We start from the raw sequence: 22,870 nt of genomic DNA on the forward strand, positions 1-22,870 counted from the left end.
AAGCAAAAAAAAAAAAAAAAAAAAAAAATCATCCTCTAAAGCAAAAGATATGAGACACCGGTGGTGGGATTGGTGTTACAACATTGTATGCCTGAAACAACTCTATTCCGAAAAACCCTGTGTATCATGGTGTTTCAATGAACATTCCTGGGGGGGGGGGAAGAGTCCCTCCGCTTCACCTGTATAACTAGTGGTTTTAGTTGATTGGGCTCTGGGCCTTCTAAGATACAGCCGAATGCCATCACTGCCGCATCCCGGTATCGCCAATCTGGGTTCTTGATGTGTTCCTTAATGAAGGGGAGGACATGTGGGACGATGTCATCTTCACAGCAGGTGGCCAGGAGCATGAGGCACACCCCTGCGGCTTTGCAGGGGTTCCAGTCGTCGTCATCATCATTTTCATCCTAGTGGGAAAAGGTGGAAGTACTTTAGTTTTTGATCATAGTATCACTTTAACTCAAACGTCAGTGAAACATAAACTCAGGGCAAGTAAATTGGAAACCTTTATGCTATCTCTTCAACCAAGATTCATCACAGCCTACCCTGTGTTAAGTAACTTAAACATGGAATTGTGTGAAAAACAAATAACTACATGCAACAAAAAAGAACACCAGAACAGGAGTTCTATATGACTCCAGTTATATAATGTTCAAAAAGCTGTCTTTTGTCCACGGAATTAATGGCGAGGGAGTTAATAACTAGGAAGCAAACTTGAGAAGGGTTTCCACTGTGCTAACAGATGTAATAATTTCAGTAAAAAAAGTAGAACAGTGGTAGGTATATGGCTCAGTGGTAAAATGTATGTCTCACATGTAAAGCCCCACATTTAATCCTGACATGGGGAAAAAAGGGAAAAGTGAACAAACAAGAATCCAGATCTTCTCTTAAATTAGAATTCCAGGTCTATCTTCTTTATTATGGTCATTCACACCATGTAATAACTTGAGGCAGGATGCCTGTGTAGTTTCAGAAAATTACATACCTCAAGAATAATTTGTTCCCAAATGAAAAAAATGCACAACAAAAATATAAAAAAGCAAAAAATAGCAACTGTAGAGACTAGAGCTGCCGCAAGTGGTGAGCAAAAGCCTAACGAGTAGTGTGGCTCTAAATCCACCCTCAAGCAGAGCATGCCCCAGTCCAGCTGCAAGCTGGCCCAACCCTGACAGCCCTGAGCAGTTAATCAGTCTGAATAGCTCTGGCCCCAAGTGCTGCCATATACCTGTGTGTGTAATTCAAAGAGGAGGCACGGTAAACGATGTGCTCTGCATGTAGGAAGCCTTGGGTTCAATCCCCAGAATCAGGGAAAAAAAAATGTAGTCACAGATCTAGCTCAGCGGTGGACTGCTTGACTTGCAAGTGTGAAGTCCAATTTTCAGAACTGCAATAAAATATTTGCTTTTGGGCCTGGGGATGTGGCCCTGTAGTAGAACATGATGCCCTGGATTTGAATCCCAGTATCACCAAACAAAATCTTGAAAGACGTGATGAAAATGTATGTAAGGAATCCAATCCATTTCAAGCACAGCTCTTTAATTTTTTTAGGCTGCCTTGTTGAAAGTCAACCTACCAAGTGTCAAATTATACTCTTAGATGCAAAGCAAATTTGTAGCACTAAAAGTTAAAGCTTAGGCAGGAGTGATAGCACAGCAGGTAGGGCATTTGCCTTAGACGCGGCCAACACAGGTTCGCTCCCCGGCATCCCATATGTCCTCCAGCACGGCCAGGAGTAATTCCTAAGCACAAAGCCAGGAGCAACCCCTAAGCATTGCTGGGTGTGACCCAAAAAGCAAAAAAGCAAAAAGGAAAAAAAAAAGTTAAAAGCAAAAAGAAAAAAGTTAAAAGCTTATTTCCTCAGAGCACTCCCAACTATTTAGCTGTTTATTACATATGCACTAGCAGAGGAAACAAATCTCTCCACTCTATACTAATTAAAAATATTATATATGGGGTTGGGTAATGGCCAACTAAAGCACCTGGCTTGCAAGCATGAGGCTACAAGTTCAATCCTTGGTGCCACCTGCACCCACTGAGCAAATCCTGACAGTTGTATTTAAGCACAGCAAAGATTACATCCCCACAACCCAATGAGCACTGCAGGCAGAAATGTGTGCACAAATACAAAGAAGAGCCCCTTGGACCACAAATGGACACAATTCCCTCTCACAGCAAAGTACTACAGCCAAGTGTGTATGACCTGGTAGTCAACAGGAGAGGGAAAGAAGGGAAAAAATACCTTTCTTAAAATGCCTTATAAAAAATAGTTAAACATGAATAACAATACTTTTTTTTTTTTGGCTTTTCGGGTCACACCCAGCGATGCACAGGGATTACTCAGGGCTCATGCACTCAGGAATTACTCCTGGCAGTGCTCAGGGGACCATGTGGGATGCTGGGAATCGAACTCAGGTCGGCCGCGTGCAAGGCAAACGCCCTACCCGCTGTGCTATCGCTGCAGCCCCACAAACAATACTTCTAAAAATATCCCAAAAGAGGCCCACAGAGAGCTGACTGGGCTGGAGCACATGTACCAGAAGCAGTCCCCACACTGAACTGTAGGTAGCAACTAAACACTGCAGGGTATGGTATCAAAATAAAAAGCCCAGATGGAGCCGGAGCACATGCCTACTAACCAAGGAGCCCCGGGCCTGATCCCTGACAACGCACAGTCTCTCCAGAGATGCAGCCTTCAGCACTCCCCCCAAAAAAACCCCTATACTGCCTCTTCCCTTAAAAAAAAAAAAAAAAAAAAACCCCGAAGCAAAACCTGCTATTTGGGGACCAGAGTGATAGTACAGCAGGTAGGGCGCTTGCCTTGCTAGCAGTCAATCCAAATTCCATCCCCATCACCCTACATGGTCCCCTCAGCCCCACCAGGAGTGATCCCGAGCTCAGAGCCAGGAGTATGTCTGAGCATTGCCAGGTATGGCCCTAAAAAACCAACAACAAAAAACAAGGGGACAGAGTACTAGTAGAGTGGATAGGGTCCTTGCTATGCACAAGGCCATGCTGGGTTCTATTCCTGGCACTGTATATAGTTCCCTAATACCTTCCAGGCATGAAACTTGAGTGCAAAGCCAGGAGTAAGCCCTGAGCACAATCGAGTGTGACCCAAAAATCCAAACAACAAAACTTGTAGGGTCTAGAGAAGTGAGTAGGGCAATTGCCTTGCACACAGCCAACCTGGGTTAGATCCCTGGCATCCTTGAATATCTCCATAAGTAATTCCAGAGTGCAAAGGCAGGAATAACCCGAGCATTGCTAGGTATGGCCCCAAAATGCCTCTCCCCCAAAAGAAAACCGAGCTTGTAGGGACACAGATTCTATTCAGGAACACAGCACTTGTCTTTCAGGCACAGGCTTGGTCCCAATACCACCTCATATGCAACACTGTTTGGGATCCACAATACCAAAACCAAGTGTATATTTGCCATCAAAGTGTGACCACGCACAGCACTATCACAAGCCAGTATGCAGACAAACCCAAATCCTCCTAATGATCAAAGGGAGAAGAGACTGATATTTATTCATTAAGATATCTGGGCCAGAGTAATAGTATAGTGGGGTAGGGCACTTGCCTTGCAAGTGGTCGATTGGGTGGGTTTGATTCCCTGGCACCCCGTAATAGTCCCCAAGCGCCACTAGGCCAGGAGTGATTCCCGAGCAGGAAGCCAGGAGTAACCTTTGAGTATTACCTGGTGTGACTCAGAAATAAAACAAAGCCAAAAGGAAAAAAAAAAAGGTGTGTGTGTGGGGGGAAGACACATAAACATCTTCATGAGATTGTTATATTGGTTGTAGGAAGTCTTATTAATTGGATGTTAATGATCATGAAGATCAGTGAAACTCTTTTTCAAGTTGGAATCCTTCATCAGTAACTGAGTAACTCATACCAAACTTGACCAGCTTTACCTTATTTTGCGGAGTGCCAGGGATGGAACCCAGGGTCTCACAGACATTAGGCTCCAACACAAGAACTTGTTCAACATTCATCGCTGCGGTATATATACTGCATGTGTGTTCTGTTTGTTTGGACAATGGACCACAAGGGCCATGTATGAAGCATTTTTCTGATCGAGATTGAAATGTTCAGATTCATTTTTTTCAGAGTCCAGAAAAATCTTATCACTTCAGTTCAGCTGTTACATCCATATTATCAAACGGTCGTCAAGTTTCTGCATGGAAACTATTCAACAGCACATGCCCCTAGCAAGATTTCAGCTTCTGTGGCTATTTTGCAAAGTAACTCACCTGCTTAGTTAGTGTCTGTGTGAGGATTGGAACCAGGTACTGTAGTGCACCCTTGGCATAAAACTTGCTGGTATGCTCTGGGGGCCGTCCTTGTTCTGCTGCCTAAGGAGAAACATTAGACAAATTTTGGACAGGAGCAAATAAGCTGTGATACTAAAAGCATACAATGAGCACTGTCCAGGGGTCTGTACAAAAATATACGGAGCAATGGCAACAGTCGCTGTGATCTCTGGAGGTGCTCATTTTTTGATCTACTTCAATTGAACCTTTTAGGCCATACATATAATAATCTACCTTGAAAATCTAAAGTAACTTTAAATACATTCTTTTTTCACAAGTTCAATTCACATTAACATGCTGTCATCTAAGTGATCTGGTGGATCAAAAGACGTAGTAAGTTTACATAAGGATGCTAAAAATAAGAGTTTTTTGAAGCACACAGGCCGGCAGCAAATCTTACATTTAAAGACTGTAAGCACAAATCTCCTTTTTCTATATCCAATCCCTTCACCAATTATCAAACTATCAATTGTGCATCCCAAGCCAGCATCAGGACTTGGAAATTTAACTCATGATGAGCTAGAACAAAATGTGCCTGCCTGCTGCCCCCTTGTGTACACAGTACCAACACCAAGGTTTATAACAGCATGCCTGTATGAAAAGCCTCTTTACTGTTCTAGCTCCCCAAAAGCGGTCTGAGTTGATGAGAAAATACAATCTCTTTTTTAACAATGGAGATACCTCTAAGCCCAGACAGAACAAAACCGTCCTAGAGGGGAATATTTACAAAGTCAATGTGGCCAGAGCCAGAGTAACAGCTCTCCTCTCACACTGAGCCTCTCCCCACACTCACCTCTGAAGCCTCAATGGCCAAATCCATTTCTTCGTCACAAACATTGGACCAAAATTCTATTCCTTGTAGGGCCACCTCATCAATGTCACTTTTCATTGCTTCAATTGTAATCTTCAGAGGAAAACAAACAAACAAACAAACAAAAAAAGAACAAATCCCAAATTAAGTGCCGGCTCAGGTAACTATTTCTAACCACAGATATTCGAGTTTCAAAGGTGTAAACTTGGGCCAGAGCGATAGTACAGCAAGTAGGGTGCTTGCTTTGCACACAGCGGCTGACCCAGGTTTAATCCCTGGCATCCCATATGGTCCCCTGAGCACTGCCAGGAGAAACCTGAGTGCAGATGCAGGATTAACAGTAGTTAGCTCCCGAGTATCACCAAGTGTGATCCTAAAGCCAAAAGCGCCCCCCCCCCAAGTAAAATAAACTTATGAAAGATAAAAACAAAACAATTAAGGGGCTAGAGAGATAGCACAGTGGGTAGGGCATTTGCCTTGCACGCGACCGACCCGGGTTCGATTCCCAGCATCCCATATGGTCCTCTGAGTAACTCCTGAGTGCAGAGCCAGGAGTAACCCCTGTGCATTGCCGGGTGTGACCCAAAAAGCAAAACAACAACAACAACAACAAACATTTAAAAGACAGTCTTATTTAGCAGCACAAGTGGTCTTGGCACACTACTTATAAGTTTAAATGCAACACTCAAGGAATTTCCTGTATTTCATAATACTATGCTAAAACCAGAGAATGACAAAATAGAATCCAACAATTTTGTAATTAGCCACAGGACTGAATTACATCAAGACAGAAATACTCACTGCAAAAAGAGCAGGGCCCATATATGTCTCCATATACTGATAATATAAGGACATTATCTTCACCAGATTTTGTAAGGCAGCCACTCGAACCTTTTAAAAATATCAGGTTAAACAGTTTAATAGAACAATAAAACAGGTCTTCTCAGAAACAAATCACTCCCATTCTGGAACTCGTTCAAACAAAGAGAAAGTGCCCTCTTGCACCCATAGCTGCCCCTGCCCCATCACTCCAGCACCCTGGCCCCAGGCCGTGGTCAGTTTCCATTTTGGAAAATGGCACTAGGGGCACATAATGACAATGTTGCCAGTCCTCCCCCCAAAAGCAAATCAAACTCCTTTTATTCATTATTCAATGCTATTTTCCCTTCCTTCTCTTTACTTTTAAGGTTCCTATGGACATCGCAAAACCAAACTTATTAATGCCACCAAAACAGACAGTACCCCCATAGGCTTCAGCAACAAAAATGCTTCTTCAATGGTCAAAATAAAACACAATAATCACCTGCAGACCTCACAGTAATCAAGTATCAAGGCGAACAAAAACCGTTTCACCCTAAAAACCTTGAAAATGGCAATATTCGTTATATTTTCAAGTATGGTTTGTCCTTCTCCAACATGGAGAAAATCTCTTAATAACCATATTTCTCAAACTCTACCCAAAGTCACTGATTCACAGTACTTAAACTGCTACGCCAGACTTTATTGACGCCAGATTTTATCAAGCAGATTTTTCTTACACCCTCATACTTACCCTTGTATCTGGACACTGTGTGGCTTCGCAGACCACCTGCATAATAAAGTGCCTTTCAGACTACAAGAGAATAAAGACAAAAAAGCATTAGAAGAAACAAATCATATACACCAAAATCACGAACCTGGACCAATCAAGCAACTCTTCCACAGCACAAGAGGAACATTTGTCCCCAATGACAGGGATGTGCCTCTAATGGTAGAGCAAATGCAAAGCATGTGTCTTCGGTTAAATCCTATCTATCCACTGCAGTACACCCACAGACTGCTCTGGCAGGACAAGAGTGTGTATCACTAAGCTTAGCCTCGGGGTTCAAACAAAAAGGGCTGGCGAGATTATAGGGTAACGTTGGGGCTGGAGCGATAGCACAGTGGTAGGGCGTTCGCCTTACAAGCGGCCAACGTGGCCGACCCGAGTTCGATTCCTCCGCCCCTCTCGGAGAGCCCGGCAAGCTACTGAGAGTATTTGATATGCCAAACACAGTAACAACAAAGCCTCCAATGGAGACGTTACTGGGCCCGCTCGAGCAAATCGACGATCAACGGGAGGGCCTTTACCTTTACCTTTACCTTTACCTTAAGGCACTTACTTGTCTTGCATGTGTCTGATCCCATTTCCAGTGCACATATAACATAGTTATACATCTGAGGATGGCTAGGAGGTAACTCCTAAGCACACCATGTGTAGTCCCAGAGCCCCACCCAATCCCAATTTGAAAAAGAAAGTTTTCCTCCAGGAACAGAGATAGTGCAGTTTAAGGACACTGATTTGGCCCCCAGCACCTCCATGAGTAATTCTCTGAGCAGAACCAGGAGTAAGCACTTAGCACTGCATATGGGTCCCTAAGGATCAAACCCGGGTTGGCTGCATGTAAGTCAAGTGCCCGATCCACTGTACACTGGAGTCCCTAATCTTTTAATTTCCCAAAATAACCCTCCTTAACAAGACCTGACTAAAGAAGTAGACTAGAAAATTTAGGCCACAGGATTTTAAAAAACAAACACTACTTACGCTGAAAAATCAATTTGCCTATATTAAAAAAAATTTTTATAACAACTGCTGGATTTTGGAGACAAAATTTGTTTTCTCCCAGAACAACAAAAAACCCACTCAAAAGGACATATGGACACCATTTTCATTGCAGCACTGAGCAGAATACTAAAAATATTAACATCAATGTAGGTGGTCCAACAACAGATGAACGGGTAATGAAAGTGTGGTATATAAACAAAATGAAATACTATGCAGCTGGCAAGAACAATGAAACCATGCAATTTGTTGCAACTTGGATGGAAATGGAAGATTTCAATCATGTTAAGTGAGTCAGAGGAAAGACAAATAGCAGATGATTTCTGTTATACAGAAAAAGAACCAGAGGGAATGCCACGACCAAAGAGGGGATATCTAGATTATCCTTGACTCCAGAACACAGAAATAAGGAGAACAGGGGCTGGAGCGATAGCACAACAGGTAAGGCATTTGCCTTGCACACGGCCTACCTGAGTTTGATCCCCAGAATCCCATATGGGTCCCCAAGCCTGCCAGGAGTGATTCCTAGTGCAAAGCCAGGAGTAACCCCTGAGCACCATAGGGTGTGGCCCCCTCAAAACAAACAAGCAAACAAATAAGAAGGTCATGGCCAGGAAAGAGTACAGAGGGAAAGGCATTGCCTTGCAAGAGGCTGACCTGGGTTCAATCCCCAATACCCCATATTGTCCCCTCAAGCATCACTGGGGTGGGGCCTGGGCACAGAGCTGGGAGTAAGCGCTCAGTCAGGTGTGGTTCAAAATATATGTATGAAAATAAGGACAGAGAAGAAAAAATATTGAAATGAGGGGGGTGGGGACAGAAGGAAGGGAAATAACAGAGGCACTGGTAACAGATACAGAGATGCGGTATATGTATAGATCTAAGCTACAGAGCCAACAATATTGTAAAGCATGAGATCCAAACTATAACAACCAAACTGAAAACTGTGCTTGTCAGGGCTGGAGAGATAGTAGAGCAGGTAAGATGCTTGCCTTGCACACAGCTGGCCTGGGTTTGATCCCTAGCACCACATGGTCCCTGTCCCCTAATGCTCTTCACGAGTGATCCCTGAGCCAGGCCAGGAGTAAGCCCTAAGCAGCACTGGGTGTAGCCCAAAACCCAAAAACAAACAAAAAAGTGCCAGTTAGGGAGGTGTGAGGGAAGCTGGGGACATGGGTGAAGAGAAGTTGATTCCAGTGGTGGGCTTGGTCTTGAAATACTGTATGCCTGAAACTCAACTGTAAAAACTACATAAATCATGGTGCCACGACATATATCTTCTTGTCACACCGCCGATTGAAGCCAAACAACACGACATGTTGCCGCTTCACCCAAAAGCGATGTCTTTACTCTGCCCTTTCTTGACGGCTCAGTGGGTCACTAGTGAAAGGCCCACTGAGTGCTTTTAAAAGGGTAGGTACATTAATATTTTAAAAAGTTTACTGTGTGAACTTAACAGGAGAAAATAAATGAAGCTTGCGGCTGGAATAACAGTACAGTGGCTAAGAAATTTGCTTTGCGCTCAGCCAACCCAATTTCAATCCCCAGCATCCCAAATGGTTCCCCCAAGCACTGCCAGGAATGATCCCTGTGTGGAGAGCCAGAAGTGACCACTGAACATCACTGGTTGTCACCCAAAAACCAAACCAAAAGGTTCCTTTGGGGGCTGGAGCGATAGCACAGCGGGTAGGGCATTTGCCTTGCAAGTGGCCAACCCCAGGTTCGATTTCCAGCATCCCATATCGTCCCCTGAGCACCGCCAGGAGTAATTCCTGAGTGCATGAGCCAGGAGTAACCCCTGTGCATTGCCAGGTGTGACCCAAGAAGCAAAAAAAAAAAAAGTTCCTTTGCATCCCCCCATGCCCCATTTGTTATATATATTAAAACTAAAGTCAAAGGGGCACTGTCCTCCCGTTGTTCATTCATTGGCTTGAGCGGGCCCAGTAACATCTCCATTGTGAGACTTGTTGTTACTGTGTTTGGCATATTGAATACGTCACGGGTAGCTTGCCAGGCTCTGCCGTGCAGGCGAGATACTCTCGGTAGCTTGCCAGGCTCTCCGAGAGGTCTAAAAAAGAAAGGAAATTCTCATACAAGTCACAATAGCATATTTGTTTTTTTCCTGCCACAAGCAGCAGTGCTCAGGGCTTACTCCAGGTGGTGCACAGGGGACCAACCACACTGGGTGTCAGGGACCAAACCTGGGTCAGCCACGTATGTGCAAAGTATGCACCTTACCTGCTGTACAATCCCTCCAAATCCCAACAAGCACACACTTTAAAGACATTATGCTAAACGGAAAAAAAAAAAAATCACAAAGTAGAAATACTTTATGATTTGACCAACAGTTTGGATTACAAAGGAAAGCCTAAGCTTTAACATTACCAAATGCTTAATTAGAAATAATAAATAATTATTTTGACTATTTCACACAACATAAATCCATTTTTTTGGCCAGAAATCAAACCCAGGTCTCAAGCATGAAAAGCATACACTTTAGCACTGAGCCTCATTCACTTCTCTCCCAACACAAATCTTAACTACAATGGCAACAAGTATCTTTTATTTTTTTGGGGATGGTGTTGGTGTTTTTTGGTTCATATCCAGCAATGTTCAGTTGGCAGTATGCAATGCAAGCACCCTACCCACTGTACTACCTTTCTAGTTCCAACAATTTTTTCATTTAACTTTCACTTCTCACTCTCCGGATCTCTATCTTTTGTTATTTTTTTGTCAAAAGAAACTTACCTCTTTGTCAAAGTTTGCTTTGGTGAACTCCAGGGAGTTCAGGAGTGCATTTGTAGCAGCTAGCTTCACATTATTACTAGGCTCTTCTTTCCTCATCCCCTGGATTATGGCAGTCAGGATCTCATTGGATTTATCCTGAAGCTGCTCTGGGTCCTGCAACAAGCAGAGAAGGGCAATGAATGTTATAAGGAGCTCATGATTAAGCGGTCTTTTTTTGAGGGGGGGAGAGGAGCACAGAATCCTCAACCTAAGGTCTCATACATGAGAAGCACATGCTTAGCCACAGTTATATATGCCTGGTCTTCAAAAGCCCTTTCACCTATAAAATCTACCCGAGTATCATGACATGACTTTGTTGAAGCTCTTCTCAAATTTCAATTTAGGGACAAACCATCTGTAAAAAACATCCCTGGTTAGTACCAGAAGTCCAAACCTCAACTGAAAAAAGTTCAATTTATCAACTTCAGAAAGTTCAATTTATCAAAGACTAAGACTTTGATTGACTCTTGGGCATGAGGCAATGTTAGCTTTCCCCCGTCTTGCACATAAGTAGATGGCATGCTGGTGGGTTTTTTTTTTTTTGCAAGCCATCTTTACCAAATGAATCTTCAAAACATGTGTAGGCCAAAAATCACCTGGGCACAACAGACACTGTAAATCCTGGTCAAGTGCTTTATCTTTGCAACATATAAAAATAGAAGAGTGGTAACCTCAGCTGCAGCAAGTCTTAGAGGAGCTGCACCTAATGTACTGTGCGTGGATCTGTTAACTAGAAACTAATGACACCAAGAGGGGCCAAGTTGTTTCTATAAAACAACACAGTGAGGTAGCATGCTTTCCTTGCACACAAATGACCAGGATTTGATCCCTGGCATCCTCTATGGTCCAGAGGCCCCAGAGTGATCTGAGCTCAGAGCCAAGAGTAAGCCCTGGGCACCTTCAGGTGGGTGTAGCCTCAAAACAAAAATAACAACAAAAATTAGTACGCAAAAAGGCATCTAGGAAACCTTGAATATGAGTGATCCCAGAAAGGAATCAAATCAGGATTGAGTATTTCCCTTATTTAAAACGTGTTCTAAAATAAAATTAAAAATAAATAATAAGAATAAAATTAAGTTATTCTGGTTTTGCCAGGAGGGTTAAGGTGGTAGGCTGGGAAGGGATCTTGACATTGGTGGTGGATGAGGTGTTGGAGTACTGTATGCTTGGAACTTTATTAAACAGTATTACACATCAGTCAGGGTGCCTAAATAAAATTTAAGGAAAAAAGTGTTATTCTATAATCTAAGTCTCTTCTAACTTAGTACACATTTACATCTTTAGTTTGTGATTCTCAAGTCTTTTAACTTTAAATGACTAGCAATGTGGCAAATTACACGAAGATAGACATAAATTAACAGTTGTACTCCCAAAACACTGCAATAGCTTGGTCTTCTACAGACAATAAATTAATATGCACCACAACTAGAGTAATTCAGAAACTGTATTTGATATGCCAGGCGCACTTACTATATCTTGGCAAATATAACCAATAGCTTCCAATGTCGACTCTTTCATGTGCTCTGTGCTGTTGGGGTTTGTCACATTGGCCACCAACTGAGGAATAAGTTCCGGCCACTGGTTTACTGGGATCTCTGCACAAGCAATACCAGCCACACACTGGGAGGCAGAACTAGGCCGGTAAGTTTCAGTGCCCAAAGTCTGCAAAACCTGCATACATAAAACAAGACAAAATTGATCAGTTTCTAATACAATGCACACACAGTACAAGTGCCCCTTGTATATCAATCCAATTTTTCTATAACACACAGAAAAGGCATATATGTAACAGTCAACTGTTAGAAAAAAAAGGTCAGCCTTACTATTCATAAGCACAATCAACAATGCCCCAGAGCCAAGAAACAAATCACCACTCCCTGTTTCCACCTGTCGTTCTCCAAAGGTAAATACCTCAATGCTAATGTTCCACACACGGTAGCAAAGTCTCAGCTGGAAGAGAGCAATGGAAGGTGGGTGGGAGAAGAACACTAACAAAACCCACTTTTTGGGATGGTTTATTTGGATTCTTAGGCTACTCCCAGTGCTGAGCATGAGCCTCCCACAAAAAGCAAGCATGTGGTCCTTTCCTTTGAACTCACTCTCACACCTTCTTAAGTTTTTTGATGGTGGTATGAAGAAAGATGCTTACAGCTTTGGTATGTTGGGGCTTTAGAGTAAGGCTAAGTTTAGGGCATTCAAGTGGGTCTGATTCCCAAAGAACCATTATCCAGCCTAACTTAATAAAGATATATTCTTCCCACAAGTGAAAAATAATCTTCCTTTGGTCATGGACAACTCAGCGTCCAAAGTGATTTTTCATATTAAAGCCTCGGTCAAATAACATTACCAGCACAGAACAAAATTCCTCATGATGCCAACATCTAAGGGCTAATCCTTCCATAATTTCCCATCTTAAAGGATACCTTCATGTTTTTCCCTCCTAAGAATCAAAGAACTCTTCTCTCCAGACATCAATACATACCAAGAACTAGTCAAATAAACTAATTAAACAAGTATTATTTGAAATGGTCATCGTACAAGCATTTATGTAAAGGGTACAGGCACAGGTACCGGTACAGGATGACGCTACAATTGATTCAAGGTTAATCATTACCACGTTCAACTAATTCAGTCAATGAACTCACTGAGAATTACCAGTTCACTCAAAAGGCAAACAGTTAACTGTTCCTGACAAGAATACAGGCCAAAGAGTAGCTACAGATATTCAGGTCAGTTCTGATTAGGGGATCAGGTCATTTTAGTATCTTACTTTGTAACTAATACTGAATCCCCATCACTCCCTTTATTTGGCAGAATATGATCCTCATTCACCCCCATCTGAACAGCTCTATCTAATTAATAGTTTTGATTGATTCAAAATTAAGGTTTTGCTTTCTAGGACTATCAAAATCTTGAGTGTCAAGACATGGGAAAGGAAGGAAAGTATGACATGAAGTGTCAAAAAAAAAAAAGAGCTAAACAATATTATCTCAATCTGATTAATATGCAGTTCAGAGAGTCTTTACACTTCATCTCCTAGTTATGTTTATGGAATATGAATTGTCTACCTTTACTTTTTCTTCTTTGACTTGCTTTTAGAATATGCCCGTCTCCTGACCACTGAAGTTAACAGTTTTAAAACCTAGGGTGGGGGGCGGGAACCCAACCCAAAACAAACCCTAAGCGGGACTCTAATGACAATACTCTTAATTATGTCCAAGACCAGATTAAAAAAAGAAATAAAGATCACCAACATTAAGAAAGTTTAATTGCCAGATATGTTATAAAAAAAGACAAAAACAACTGTCAAGAACTCAACAACGCCTATAAAATTGTTTCCTTTCTGTTGTTAGGAATTAAACCCAGGACTTAACACATGTATTCTACCAAGGTGCTACATCCTTGGGCCACCTATACGATTGTCTTTGGTTTGGGGACCACACCCAGCATGCTCAAAGGCTTACTCAGGATCCTGTGCTCAGGAGTGTACCCCTGGCAGTGCTTGGCAGACCACATGTAGTGCCAGAGATCAAACCAAGGATGGCTGAATGTACTATCTCTCCAGACCCATGAATTTTTATCTTTTTTCTTTTTTTGCCTTTTGAGTCACACCCGGAGATGCACAGGAGAGCTTCTCCTGGCTCATGCACTCAGGAATTACTCCTGACGGTGCTTGGGGGACCATATGGGACGCTGGGAATTGAACCCAGGTTGGCCACGTGCAAGGCAAAAGCTCTACCTGCTGTACTACTGCTCTAACCCCGAATTTTTGTAATTCTTAAATGTTAGCAGTGAAGGGCCACACAGCATAATTAGGCCCAAGCACTGTCAGAACTGCAGTACCTGGAAAGGATGATCAAAAGCACTGCTTTGGGGAGGGGGAAATCTTTTTTTTTTAAATAAAGGGACAAAAGTAAATCAATTATAGTTCTAATCATGTTTTATCTTCCTAAGGAATGTGAGGAAGATGAGAAATTGAATAGGCATCACAAGCATGAAAAGTTCCAGTCAAGTACATAATTCTCTGAAGGAGGAATAACCTTTGAGCACCACCAGGTGGGATCCTTTAAGAGTCCCAGTGATTGACGAATACACTTCCTTTATAAATTTAAGTAACTGGAGGTGGAGGTTTTAAATGTCTTCTCACAGGCAGACACATTGTGGATGCAGTCCCACAGATTCCTGAAGATGACTTGCAGGACCAAAGAAAGACAAGTGGCTGTGTTTAGAGGTACTGGTTTAAGGGCTGGAGCAACAGTACAGTGGGTGAAGCATTTGCCTTGCACGTGTCTACCTGTGTTTGATCCTTGGCACCCCACATGTCCCTCAAGCTCACCAGAAGTGATCCCTAGGCTCAGAGCCAGGAATAAGCTCTGAACACCACTGAGTGTGGCCACAAAAATAAAACAAGAAAGACACTGGGGCCTGAGAGATAGTACAGCTTGCTCCGCACATGGCTGAACCCCTGGGTATTGCTGGGTGTGGCCCCAAAACAAACAAACAAACAAACAAACAAACACACTGGTTTACGTAATGCTGACACCTAGAACTAGTAAATAATAGTTGTGATGTGAACATCCTTTTGTGTGAGTAAGTATACACACAAAAGAATCCTCATGAATTCACCCCTAATACTCAAACCTAATGTTCAACTGATTGCTGCAGAGGTGGTTGACTAACTCCTCTGTGTGCCATATCCATCTGTGATAGGTCACTCAAGAATTTTTATTTAAGCAAGCACATATGAAGATCTATTTGAAATTCTTGCTACAACTAGAATTATGGGCTTCTAATTTGATAGTCACAAAAATTCTATGATGCAAAGCAAGATTCCTCAAAATTCATCGGCCCACTCAAAAAGCCAGATGCTTCTTAACAAAATTCTTCATTATCTGCTAAGTAGATAAAAGTACCATTAATGTCATTATCTTATTTCAAACTCTGTAGCCCAAGAAATCTTTAATTCTCCTTCTCACTCCACATAGTGCCATGCCCATGCCAATGAGTTATCTATAACAAATGTTCAACAAGCGCTAGATGCTGGTTGACTAAAGAAGAATCATGTAAGACAGTTTAAAGTTTTCTGAGTGCAGAGCAACCCTTGAGCACTGCCAGGTGTGGGCCCAAAACCAAGTAAATGAACAAAAAGATCCTGAAACTTCACATTCACATTCCCTAAAAGAAATCTCTGAAGGGAGTTTGGAAATACATGTTTTATTAACAAATTCTCGAAGCAATTCTGAGAGTCCAATTTAGGCAATCAGTAATTTGTATGCTACTTCAATGCACCAAGTTATGAATCACAAACTACCAATTCTGACATTTATAGCTTCCTAAACGGCTGTAATCAATCTCAGTTTATCTGAAAAAATTCTAATCTATTAGAACAGGCAAGTGAGACTGAGAAAAATTTCAAGCAAATACATTTTTCATTTCCATAAAAACTTTAGGTACCAGAAACTAACTACATAGCCTGCTCAATCCCATGCAAATGTCCAAAGCAGTAGTCTGTCTTAACCCCTAGGTTACATGATCAAAAGCAGACTAGTTACTTACATAATTCTTGACTTCCCTTCGAGCATTAGCATCAATCGCAAGCCACCTCTGCTGATACTGTGCCTTGATATCTGGATCTTTAGATGTCAAAGAATTCTTGATTTGTAGACCAGCTGCAACTCTGGCAACCTGACTGTTTCCTGGATTTGCCAGCACTCTGGACAGTTCCACAAGGAAAGTGGGCTGTCAAAAGATAATGCAATTGTTAATGAAATAATCTCCAAAAACTTCATCATTAGGGAACGTGCGATTTCTGAGTATGTTCATGACATCCTAGAAAAATCTGTAAGACTCTAAGCCTTTTTTGTGTTTCTAGGTAGTACCATCTAGTACTACTCTCAGTAACTATTTGCTAAATAAATGTTTTGACAAGGTATAAAGTAAAACAGTTTTCTAAATTTAAAAAGCATTAGTTCAAAAAGAATGGTACTTAAGATGCGTCTCGTGGAAACAGGTGACCTTATATTCTAGAAGCAAATACTTAGGAACATAAAATACAGGGCCAAAGTCAAAAAACAGTGGTAAGGTACTTGCCCCGGCACCACCTAAGGTCCCAGAAACCCAACACAATGAGTGATCCCTGAGTCCAAAGCCTGGAGTTAAGTGCTGAGCAGTTGCTGTGGACCCCCCACTCCAAAAGTTCACTGAGTATTCAGCAAGAGGCTACAAGATTTATAAGAAAAAAAAATTAGTAACAGATATTTAGAAATAGGGGAAACTAAAAAGATAAAATGTCAAGGAAAATGTATCAAAGAAAATTTTATTTAAAAAGTGATGACCATTAACACACTATCAAGCTTTGTATACAGTTTGGACTTGAGTTATTCACTCAACAGTGGATAACTTAAGGGTTAAAAAAAAGATAGAGAAAGGATATTAGGAGCAGTGGATACTTGAAAAGCATACTCAACCTTCTGTGACACACAGATCGCCAAAATTCCTTCATTTGCTTAAAAATTTTTAACACACACTCCTGTAAAAAGCTGTCCCAGTGGAAGTTATTAGGAAATATCAAAAGCAAAGTTTTTATCACTAAAGTCTGCAATCACAGTAGAAGATAATTCTCAAAAGTGTTATTACATAAGAGTACAAAATTAACGGCTTTTTGCAACTCAGTAAAAGCAAAAAACAGAAGCAGGATAATGACAAATGGAATTATGGGTCCACACTAGTGGAAAAATTTTTCTGTGGAAAGGTAAGGATAAAAATGCTTAGCAGTAAAAACAATACCTAAGGGGAAAAATAAACACCAGACAGTTGGTATAAAATAAGCCTTGTCATTTTGGAGCCTTATATTATTTTGCTAAGTTAACAGAAGGGAACACATCTGGTTCCATTGTTATTTAGACTCCTTACTTTAAAAAGATCTCAAGTTTATCATCAACCCTTCCTTCTATCTCCCTATCCCAAAAGGAGAGGAATTCCAAAGAGACCATTAATAGCACACAGGCCATTTCTATCACTCCATCCCAGTTTTTACACAGGGGTCCAGTCTCCAGGAGACCCGTTGAATTTTTTTTTCTGCACCCTTATATATGAAAATGAGAAAAAAGAGGAACTTTCCTCTGTGATTTCCCTGCGAAACAGGCCCGATCTCAAGGATGTGTCTCAGGCCTGTTGCCTGAACCATCGTAAGTCTCCACTCATCCAAGTAAAAAGGGAAAAATAGTAAGCCCCAAAGCGGAGAGGAGGAAGCCGGCAGGAAAGGGATCAAATAGAGCCGGAATGGGTGAAGAGGCATTCGGATACCAGGCCTGGACATGAGGACAGACTAAGCGACAGGCAAGAGCTCTGAGAAGTAAGTGGAGAAAATCGCTGGGGCCACGGGACAGGAAGAAGACGTCCCCGGTCAGGCCAGGGCGGAGTGCCGGGCTCGGAGCTTCCACATGGCCCCTAGGCCCGGCTCCCCAACCCCCACCCTTGCTGAACACGCAGCACCGCGCAACCTAACTTCCCTTCCCTCCCTCTTTCTCCCTCCCGCTGCACCGCCGCCCTCAGGCCGCGCGGCGATTGGACGGCAGTCACCCCGGCGCGCCGCGCCATTGGCCAGCTGCCGGGGCCCGGGGCGGGACACACCCACCGGCTTCCCGACGGCTGGGTTAGGTTGGACAGGGTGGGGGGGGGAGGGGGACGGGATGGGGCGGGGTGGGTTCCCGAGGCCTGGGCCTCCGGGAGGGCGGGAAGGCCCGCACGCCGGGGATGGGGAGACAGCGGGCCGGGGGGAAGGCGGGATGGCACGCACCAGGTTCTCCACGGCCGCATGCTCCAGGAACTTCTGTGCTGCTTCCAGTTCCAGTCGATCTGGGGGCAAGGAAAAGTGGCCGGGGAACGGGGTCAGAGGGGGGCGCTCGGGGCTCCCCCTCCCCCCACCCAATCACCTCAACCCGACCCCCCGACCCCCGCGTCCTACCCGGAGACACGGTCTTCTCGAGGATGGTGATCAGTTCCATGGCGGAGGTGGTGGCGGCGACTCCTCCTGAGACGACGGGGCCGGACTCTCGGGCGGCGGCTCTAAACTGGGGATGGGGGTTGGGGGTCGGGTGGGAAGGGAGGGTGGGGTGGGGGGCGGGGGTCACCACAAGCCCATTCACCAGCTCCCTCTGGATAGTCGCTCCGGCTCCCCTCCCTTCCTCCTTTCCTTCCTCCCTCCTAATTTGCTGCTGGCGGCGGCGGCAGCTGCTCCTCTGGCGGCGGGGGAGGGACCCCGGGGGCAGCTCAGAGCGCGGCTGGTGCTCGGGTGGCGGAGGGAGAAAGAAGGAAGGGAGGCGGTAAGTGAACGGCGGCTCGCAGGGAAGGAGAGAGAGGGAGGGAGGGAGGAAGGCGGAGGGATATTCGGGCCGGACTTCTCCGCGGCGGCACCGCGCTCCGCGCCCATTGGCTGCCGCCGGGGCCACGCGGAATCCCCAATTGGCCGGGCGGCCGGCGTTGAAGGGCCGCCCTGCGGTCCATTCGCTCGCCGCTTTCCGGCCCCGGGTTGGCTGGGCGGGCGGCGGGATGGGGCGCACGGATTGGCCGGGGGGCGGGAGATTTGAGGTGGGGCCGGCGAGAGCGAGCCGCTGATTGAGTGCGCCGGCTAAAGGCCTTGAGCGGAGACCGGCTGGGCGCTCCGAGGAGGGTGGACCGAGGCGCGACTTGGGGCCCGCGCGATTGGCTGGGAGGCCGGACGTTGATAGGACGGGACGCCCGAGAGAGAACTGGGGAGAGGAGTTCGGGGTCGGGGCTGCCGAAAGTTGGGAGGCGCCGCGCCGCGCCGCCTGAGGAGCCCGGCGCGGGGCACGACGGGACGCCCCCGGGAAGAGGCGGAGCCGCGCCGGGACTGCGGTTGGGGCGAGCGCCGTCAGCCCGAGGGGCGTGTTGGAGAGGGTTTCGCGGGCCCCGGCTGGGCGGGCGGGCGCTGACCGTTAAAGCCTCGCAGCGCTCCCACCGGAAGCTACTTGACGGGCTAGGCCCCCAGGCTCCCGGCGCCCGGCCGGGAAGGACCTTGAAGACCGCGCGCTTCGACTTGCGCTTCGCAGGTGTGGAAACTCCAGCCCAGAGAGGGTACGCGGCTTGTTCTCGGTTTCCACAGCCGAGGCGTGGAGCGGCGGGGGCCGGGCTCCGACGCGCCTGAACACCCTCGGCGCCGAGCGCGGCTTCCCCGCCACGGACTGATGAGGCAGCCTGAGACCTGGGCTGTGAATCAGGTCTAACTCACGGAGCGTGGGCATTCCGCTGCTTCTTCGATTCCCCACCCCCACCCCGCCCGTTGCTACCTAGTCCTTTGAAGTGTTAGGAATGTTTCATCTTCGGAAGGCGCCCCTGTAAAGGCACAAGCGAACCTCGTGGGGAGGAGGGGGGCGGGGAAATGTGTTGTAGGGGCTGGAGTGGTAGTACAGTGGTAGGGCGTTGACCTTGCACGTGGCCAACTCGGGTTCAGTCCCCCGCATCCCATACAGGTTCCCCAAGCATCGCCAGGATTCATTCCTGAGAGCATCACCGAGAGTGGCCCAAAACAGAACAGGAAGGAAAAAATACAGGAAACGTGAAGTTTTGAAAACGTGAAAACAGACCAAAAATACCTGTTTTGGTTTGTTTTCGGCGTTTGGGTCACACCCAGTGGTTGGTGCTTAGGGCTTCTGGCTCAGGGATCACTCGTGGCAGGGCTTGGGAGACCCTTTAAAATTCTAAACCCCAGGAGAGTCTTTCCTTAGGAAAATGTGCATGAAAAAAAACTGCTCATAGTGGGCTGGAGAGATAGGGCAGGGGTTTGTCTTGCATGCTACCAGCCTGAGTTTGAGCCCGAGCATCACAAAATGTGGCCCCAAAACAAACTGCATGTAATTTCATGGCCTCCTCTAACTCCAGTACGTGGGCTCCAGGTGAAAATTTTCATGACTTGTAGACATTTTCACCATATGGAGCTTATAAACTCCTTTACCATGTGCTTGGGCTTCTGGAAAAATGGCCTTACTCTAATCATTGTAGGCAAGCCAAGGAGAAAGTGCTGGCCTGTGTCATACTGGCTTCAAGGCCTGGTGTGACTAGGCAGGCAGCAAGATGGAGAGAATGCCATTCCTGAGAAGTAGGAGCTCTTGGTTACTGCCTGTTAATCCTCAAACAGAGGAGCTGGCCTTTCTCTGTTCAAGTAGTTTTGCTGTCTGCATGCTGGCACCACTCTTCATTTCTTCCTATGACTAGTTGGTTTCCTGTGACTTAGGGAACTGACCCCAGGCTTTTACTTCATCTGCCCTTTTAGTGCAGCTTTTCTAGGAGTCCATGAAGGTCATTGTGTGTGGATTGCCACACTATGTGCAACAGAGCCTCAGTTTTATCTCAGTCCTAATCTTTCTCTTGCCTTCTAGCCACCAAACAGGTCTTCCTGCCTCAACTCTTTCTCATTCTTGTCTGCTCTCCCCATTAGCCAGTGCCAGAAACATCTCAACTCTTAGCTATTAGGAGATAGATAACATCTTGTGCGGCATGCAAGGGAGGTCTCATGGTATTTACCCTGCTAAACACTCCATCTCAATAGCTTTGTCTCAATGCCTTTGGGGCTACTAGCGTTCCTCTAAGTCCTAATGCCATTCCTCAGGATCCCTGTGCTCCCTCCCACAGTGCCCTTGGAGGTGCTCATCCTCCCTTCTCCACCTGAGTAACTTTCTTGAGATTACTTCACCTAAGTATCTGCCCCACCCTAAAGAACGGGAAAAGTCTATTTGTCCTGATTGGTATTGTGAGTAGTGATGGTGAGTAGAGAAACTGGCTGTAATAATCCAGATAAGAATTATTGCTTGAAGAAAGAATAGTGCTCTACCTGTGGTACTATCACTATGGCTCCCAGAAACGCATTGTTAATTAAAAGAAAAAAGTACAGGGGGTCGAAGAGATAATACAGAGGTTAAGGTGCTTACCTTGTATGCATCTGACCTTAGTTCAATCCCTGGCACCATGTATGGTCCCCTAAGTATTTCCAGGAGTGACAGAACTAGGAGTAAACCTGAACACAGTAGGGGTATGACCCCAAAACATTTTTTTTAAAGGACTGACCAGTGAGCAGCATCAGGAGCACAGATCCTCATGGCCCCTGGGTACCACTGTGCCTGAGACTTGAGCCACTAGTCTGAGTTTCACCATTAGTGGCTCTGGGGCCACCCTGAGCACTGTTTGGAATGTGATGTTCAAAATGTTCTTAAATGGACAAATTCTCAAATTTAAGAGAAAAGCTGGGTTAGTTTTAGCCTGTAGCTTAAATGCTGAATGATCCTGAGCAAGTATTTAACCTGTGGCACCTGTGAAAGGGGAACCTCTCTGGAGAGTTGCTTGGTATTTCTGCCAGGAGATGCCCACAGATACGTGTGAAGCAGGTGGAGTTTGAATGGATGAACTCAGCTGCCCCACAGCACGTGTGTGTGAAGGCTGCTGCAAGGAAGCCTGTGGCTGCGTGCTTGGTGCTTTGCTCCTGGGCAGAGCTGCTACCCAGGAGAGGAGCTAAGCTGAGTGACATCCGAAGGACTGAATTTCCCTGTTTACTCATGGGGCAAATTTGATTGCCCTTTTCCAGACGTTGCCATCTCTAAGTCCCAGAAACAGATAAATTATTATCATAAAAATAATTCTCTGGTCCGTTTGACTCACTAGGCTTTAGCTTTCCTATCTTCCTTGTGTATGATTTGTGAGTGTCAGAACCTTAACATTAGCGTTTGTCCCACCTGGAACGCCTCTTCAGTCGTTCCTTTCTTTGCTGTTATCACTTCTGAGAGGCCTTTGTTGATCACTGTATGGGAGTTCCCACAGATACTTTTTTTTTCTTTTTTTAATTGGATCACCATGAGATAGTTACAAAGCTTTCTTGATGCTCAACACCCATCCCTACATGAGTGTACAGTTGCCACCACCACCATCCCCCATAGCCCTTCTGTCACCTCCCCACCTCCAGACTGCCTCCATGGCAGGCACTTTTCTTCTGTCTCTCCCCCCCCCTTTCTCCCTCACTCCCCCTCTCCCCCCCCCCCTGCCTTCTCTCTCTCTCTCTCTCTCTCTCTCTCTCTCTCTCTCTCTCTCTCTCTCGTTTTGGGCATTATGGTTTGCAATACAAATACTGAGAGGCCATCCCACAGATACTCTTGAAACAGACCCTAGTTGATTGTCTTCAGAAACCTTTAGGTTCCTGAAGGTCTCCTCCACCCCCACCCCACTGGGAATGTAAGTTCCATGAGAGCAATTATCTTGTTTGCTGCTGAAAAGTTGGCCTCATCTATACTAGGTGTTCAAATATTTGTTGCATGGACAAAGCATATATAACCCAACATGCAGCATAAGACCCCCTGAAAGATGGTTCTAGTGTT

At 45.1% G+C, this 22,870-nt stretch overlaps 1 protein-coding gene and 1 non-coding gene across 2 annotated transcripts in view; both read right to left on the bottom strand.

Moving 5' to 3' along the window:
* Positions 1-18,866, bottom strand: part of KPNB1 (karyopherin subunit beta 1) — a 34,454-nt gene extending 15,588 nt beyond the window's left edge. The window contains exons 1-10 of the mRNA XM_056127291.1: positions 18,457-18,866; positions 18,289-18,347; positions 16,047-16,229; positions 11,961-12,161; positions 10,452-10,604; positions 6,675-6,734; positions 5,924-6,013; positions 5,105-5,215; positions 4,252-4,353; positions 180-404 (exon numbers count right to left, since the gene is read on the bottom strand). Coding sequence (XP_055983266.1) covers positions 180-404; positions 4,252-4,353; positions 5,105-5,215; positions 5,924-6,013; positions 6,675-6,734; positions 10,452-10,604; positions 11,961-12,161; positions 16,047-16,229; positions 18,289-18,347; positions 18,457-18,496 — 1,224 coding nt within the window. The 5' untranslated portion in view covers positions 18,497-18,866. The remainder of the gene's footprint in view (positions 1-179; positions 405-4,251; positions 4,354-5,104; positions 5,216-5,923; positions 6,014-6,674; positions 6,735-10,451; positions 10,605-11,960; positions 12,162-16,046; positions 16,230-18,288; positions 18,348-18,456) is intronic.
* Positions 8,983-9,118, bottom strand: LOC130036343 (small nucleolar RNA SNORA21). The gene has a single exon (XR_008794379.1). It is a non-coding gene; the product is annotated as a small nucleolar RNA SNORA21 (small nucleolar RNA).
* Positions 18,867-22,870: the final 4,004 nt, after the last annotated feature.

The sequence above is a fragment of the Sorex fumeus genome, unplaced genomic scaffold (assembly GCF_029834395.1).
Source record: "Sorex fumeus unplaced genomic scaffold, SorFum_2.1 ptg000063l, whole genome shotgun sequence".
NCBI classification, from domain to species: domain Eukaryota; kingdom Metazoa; phylum Chordata; class Mammalia; order Eulipotyphla; family Soricidae; genus Sorex; species Sorex fumeus.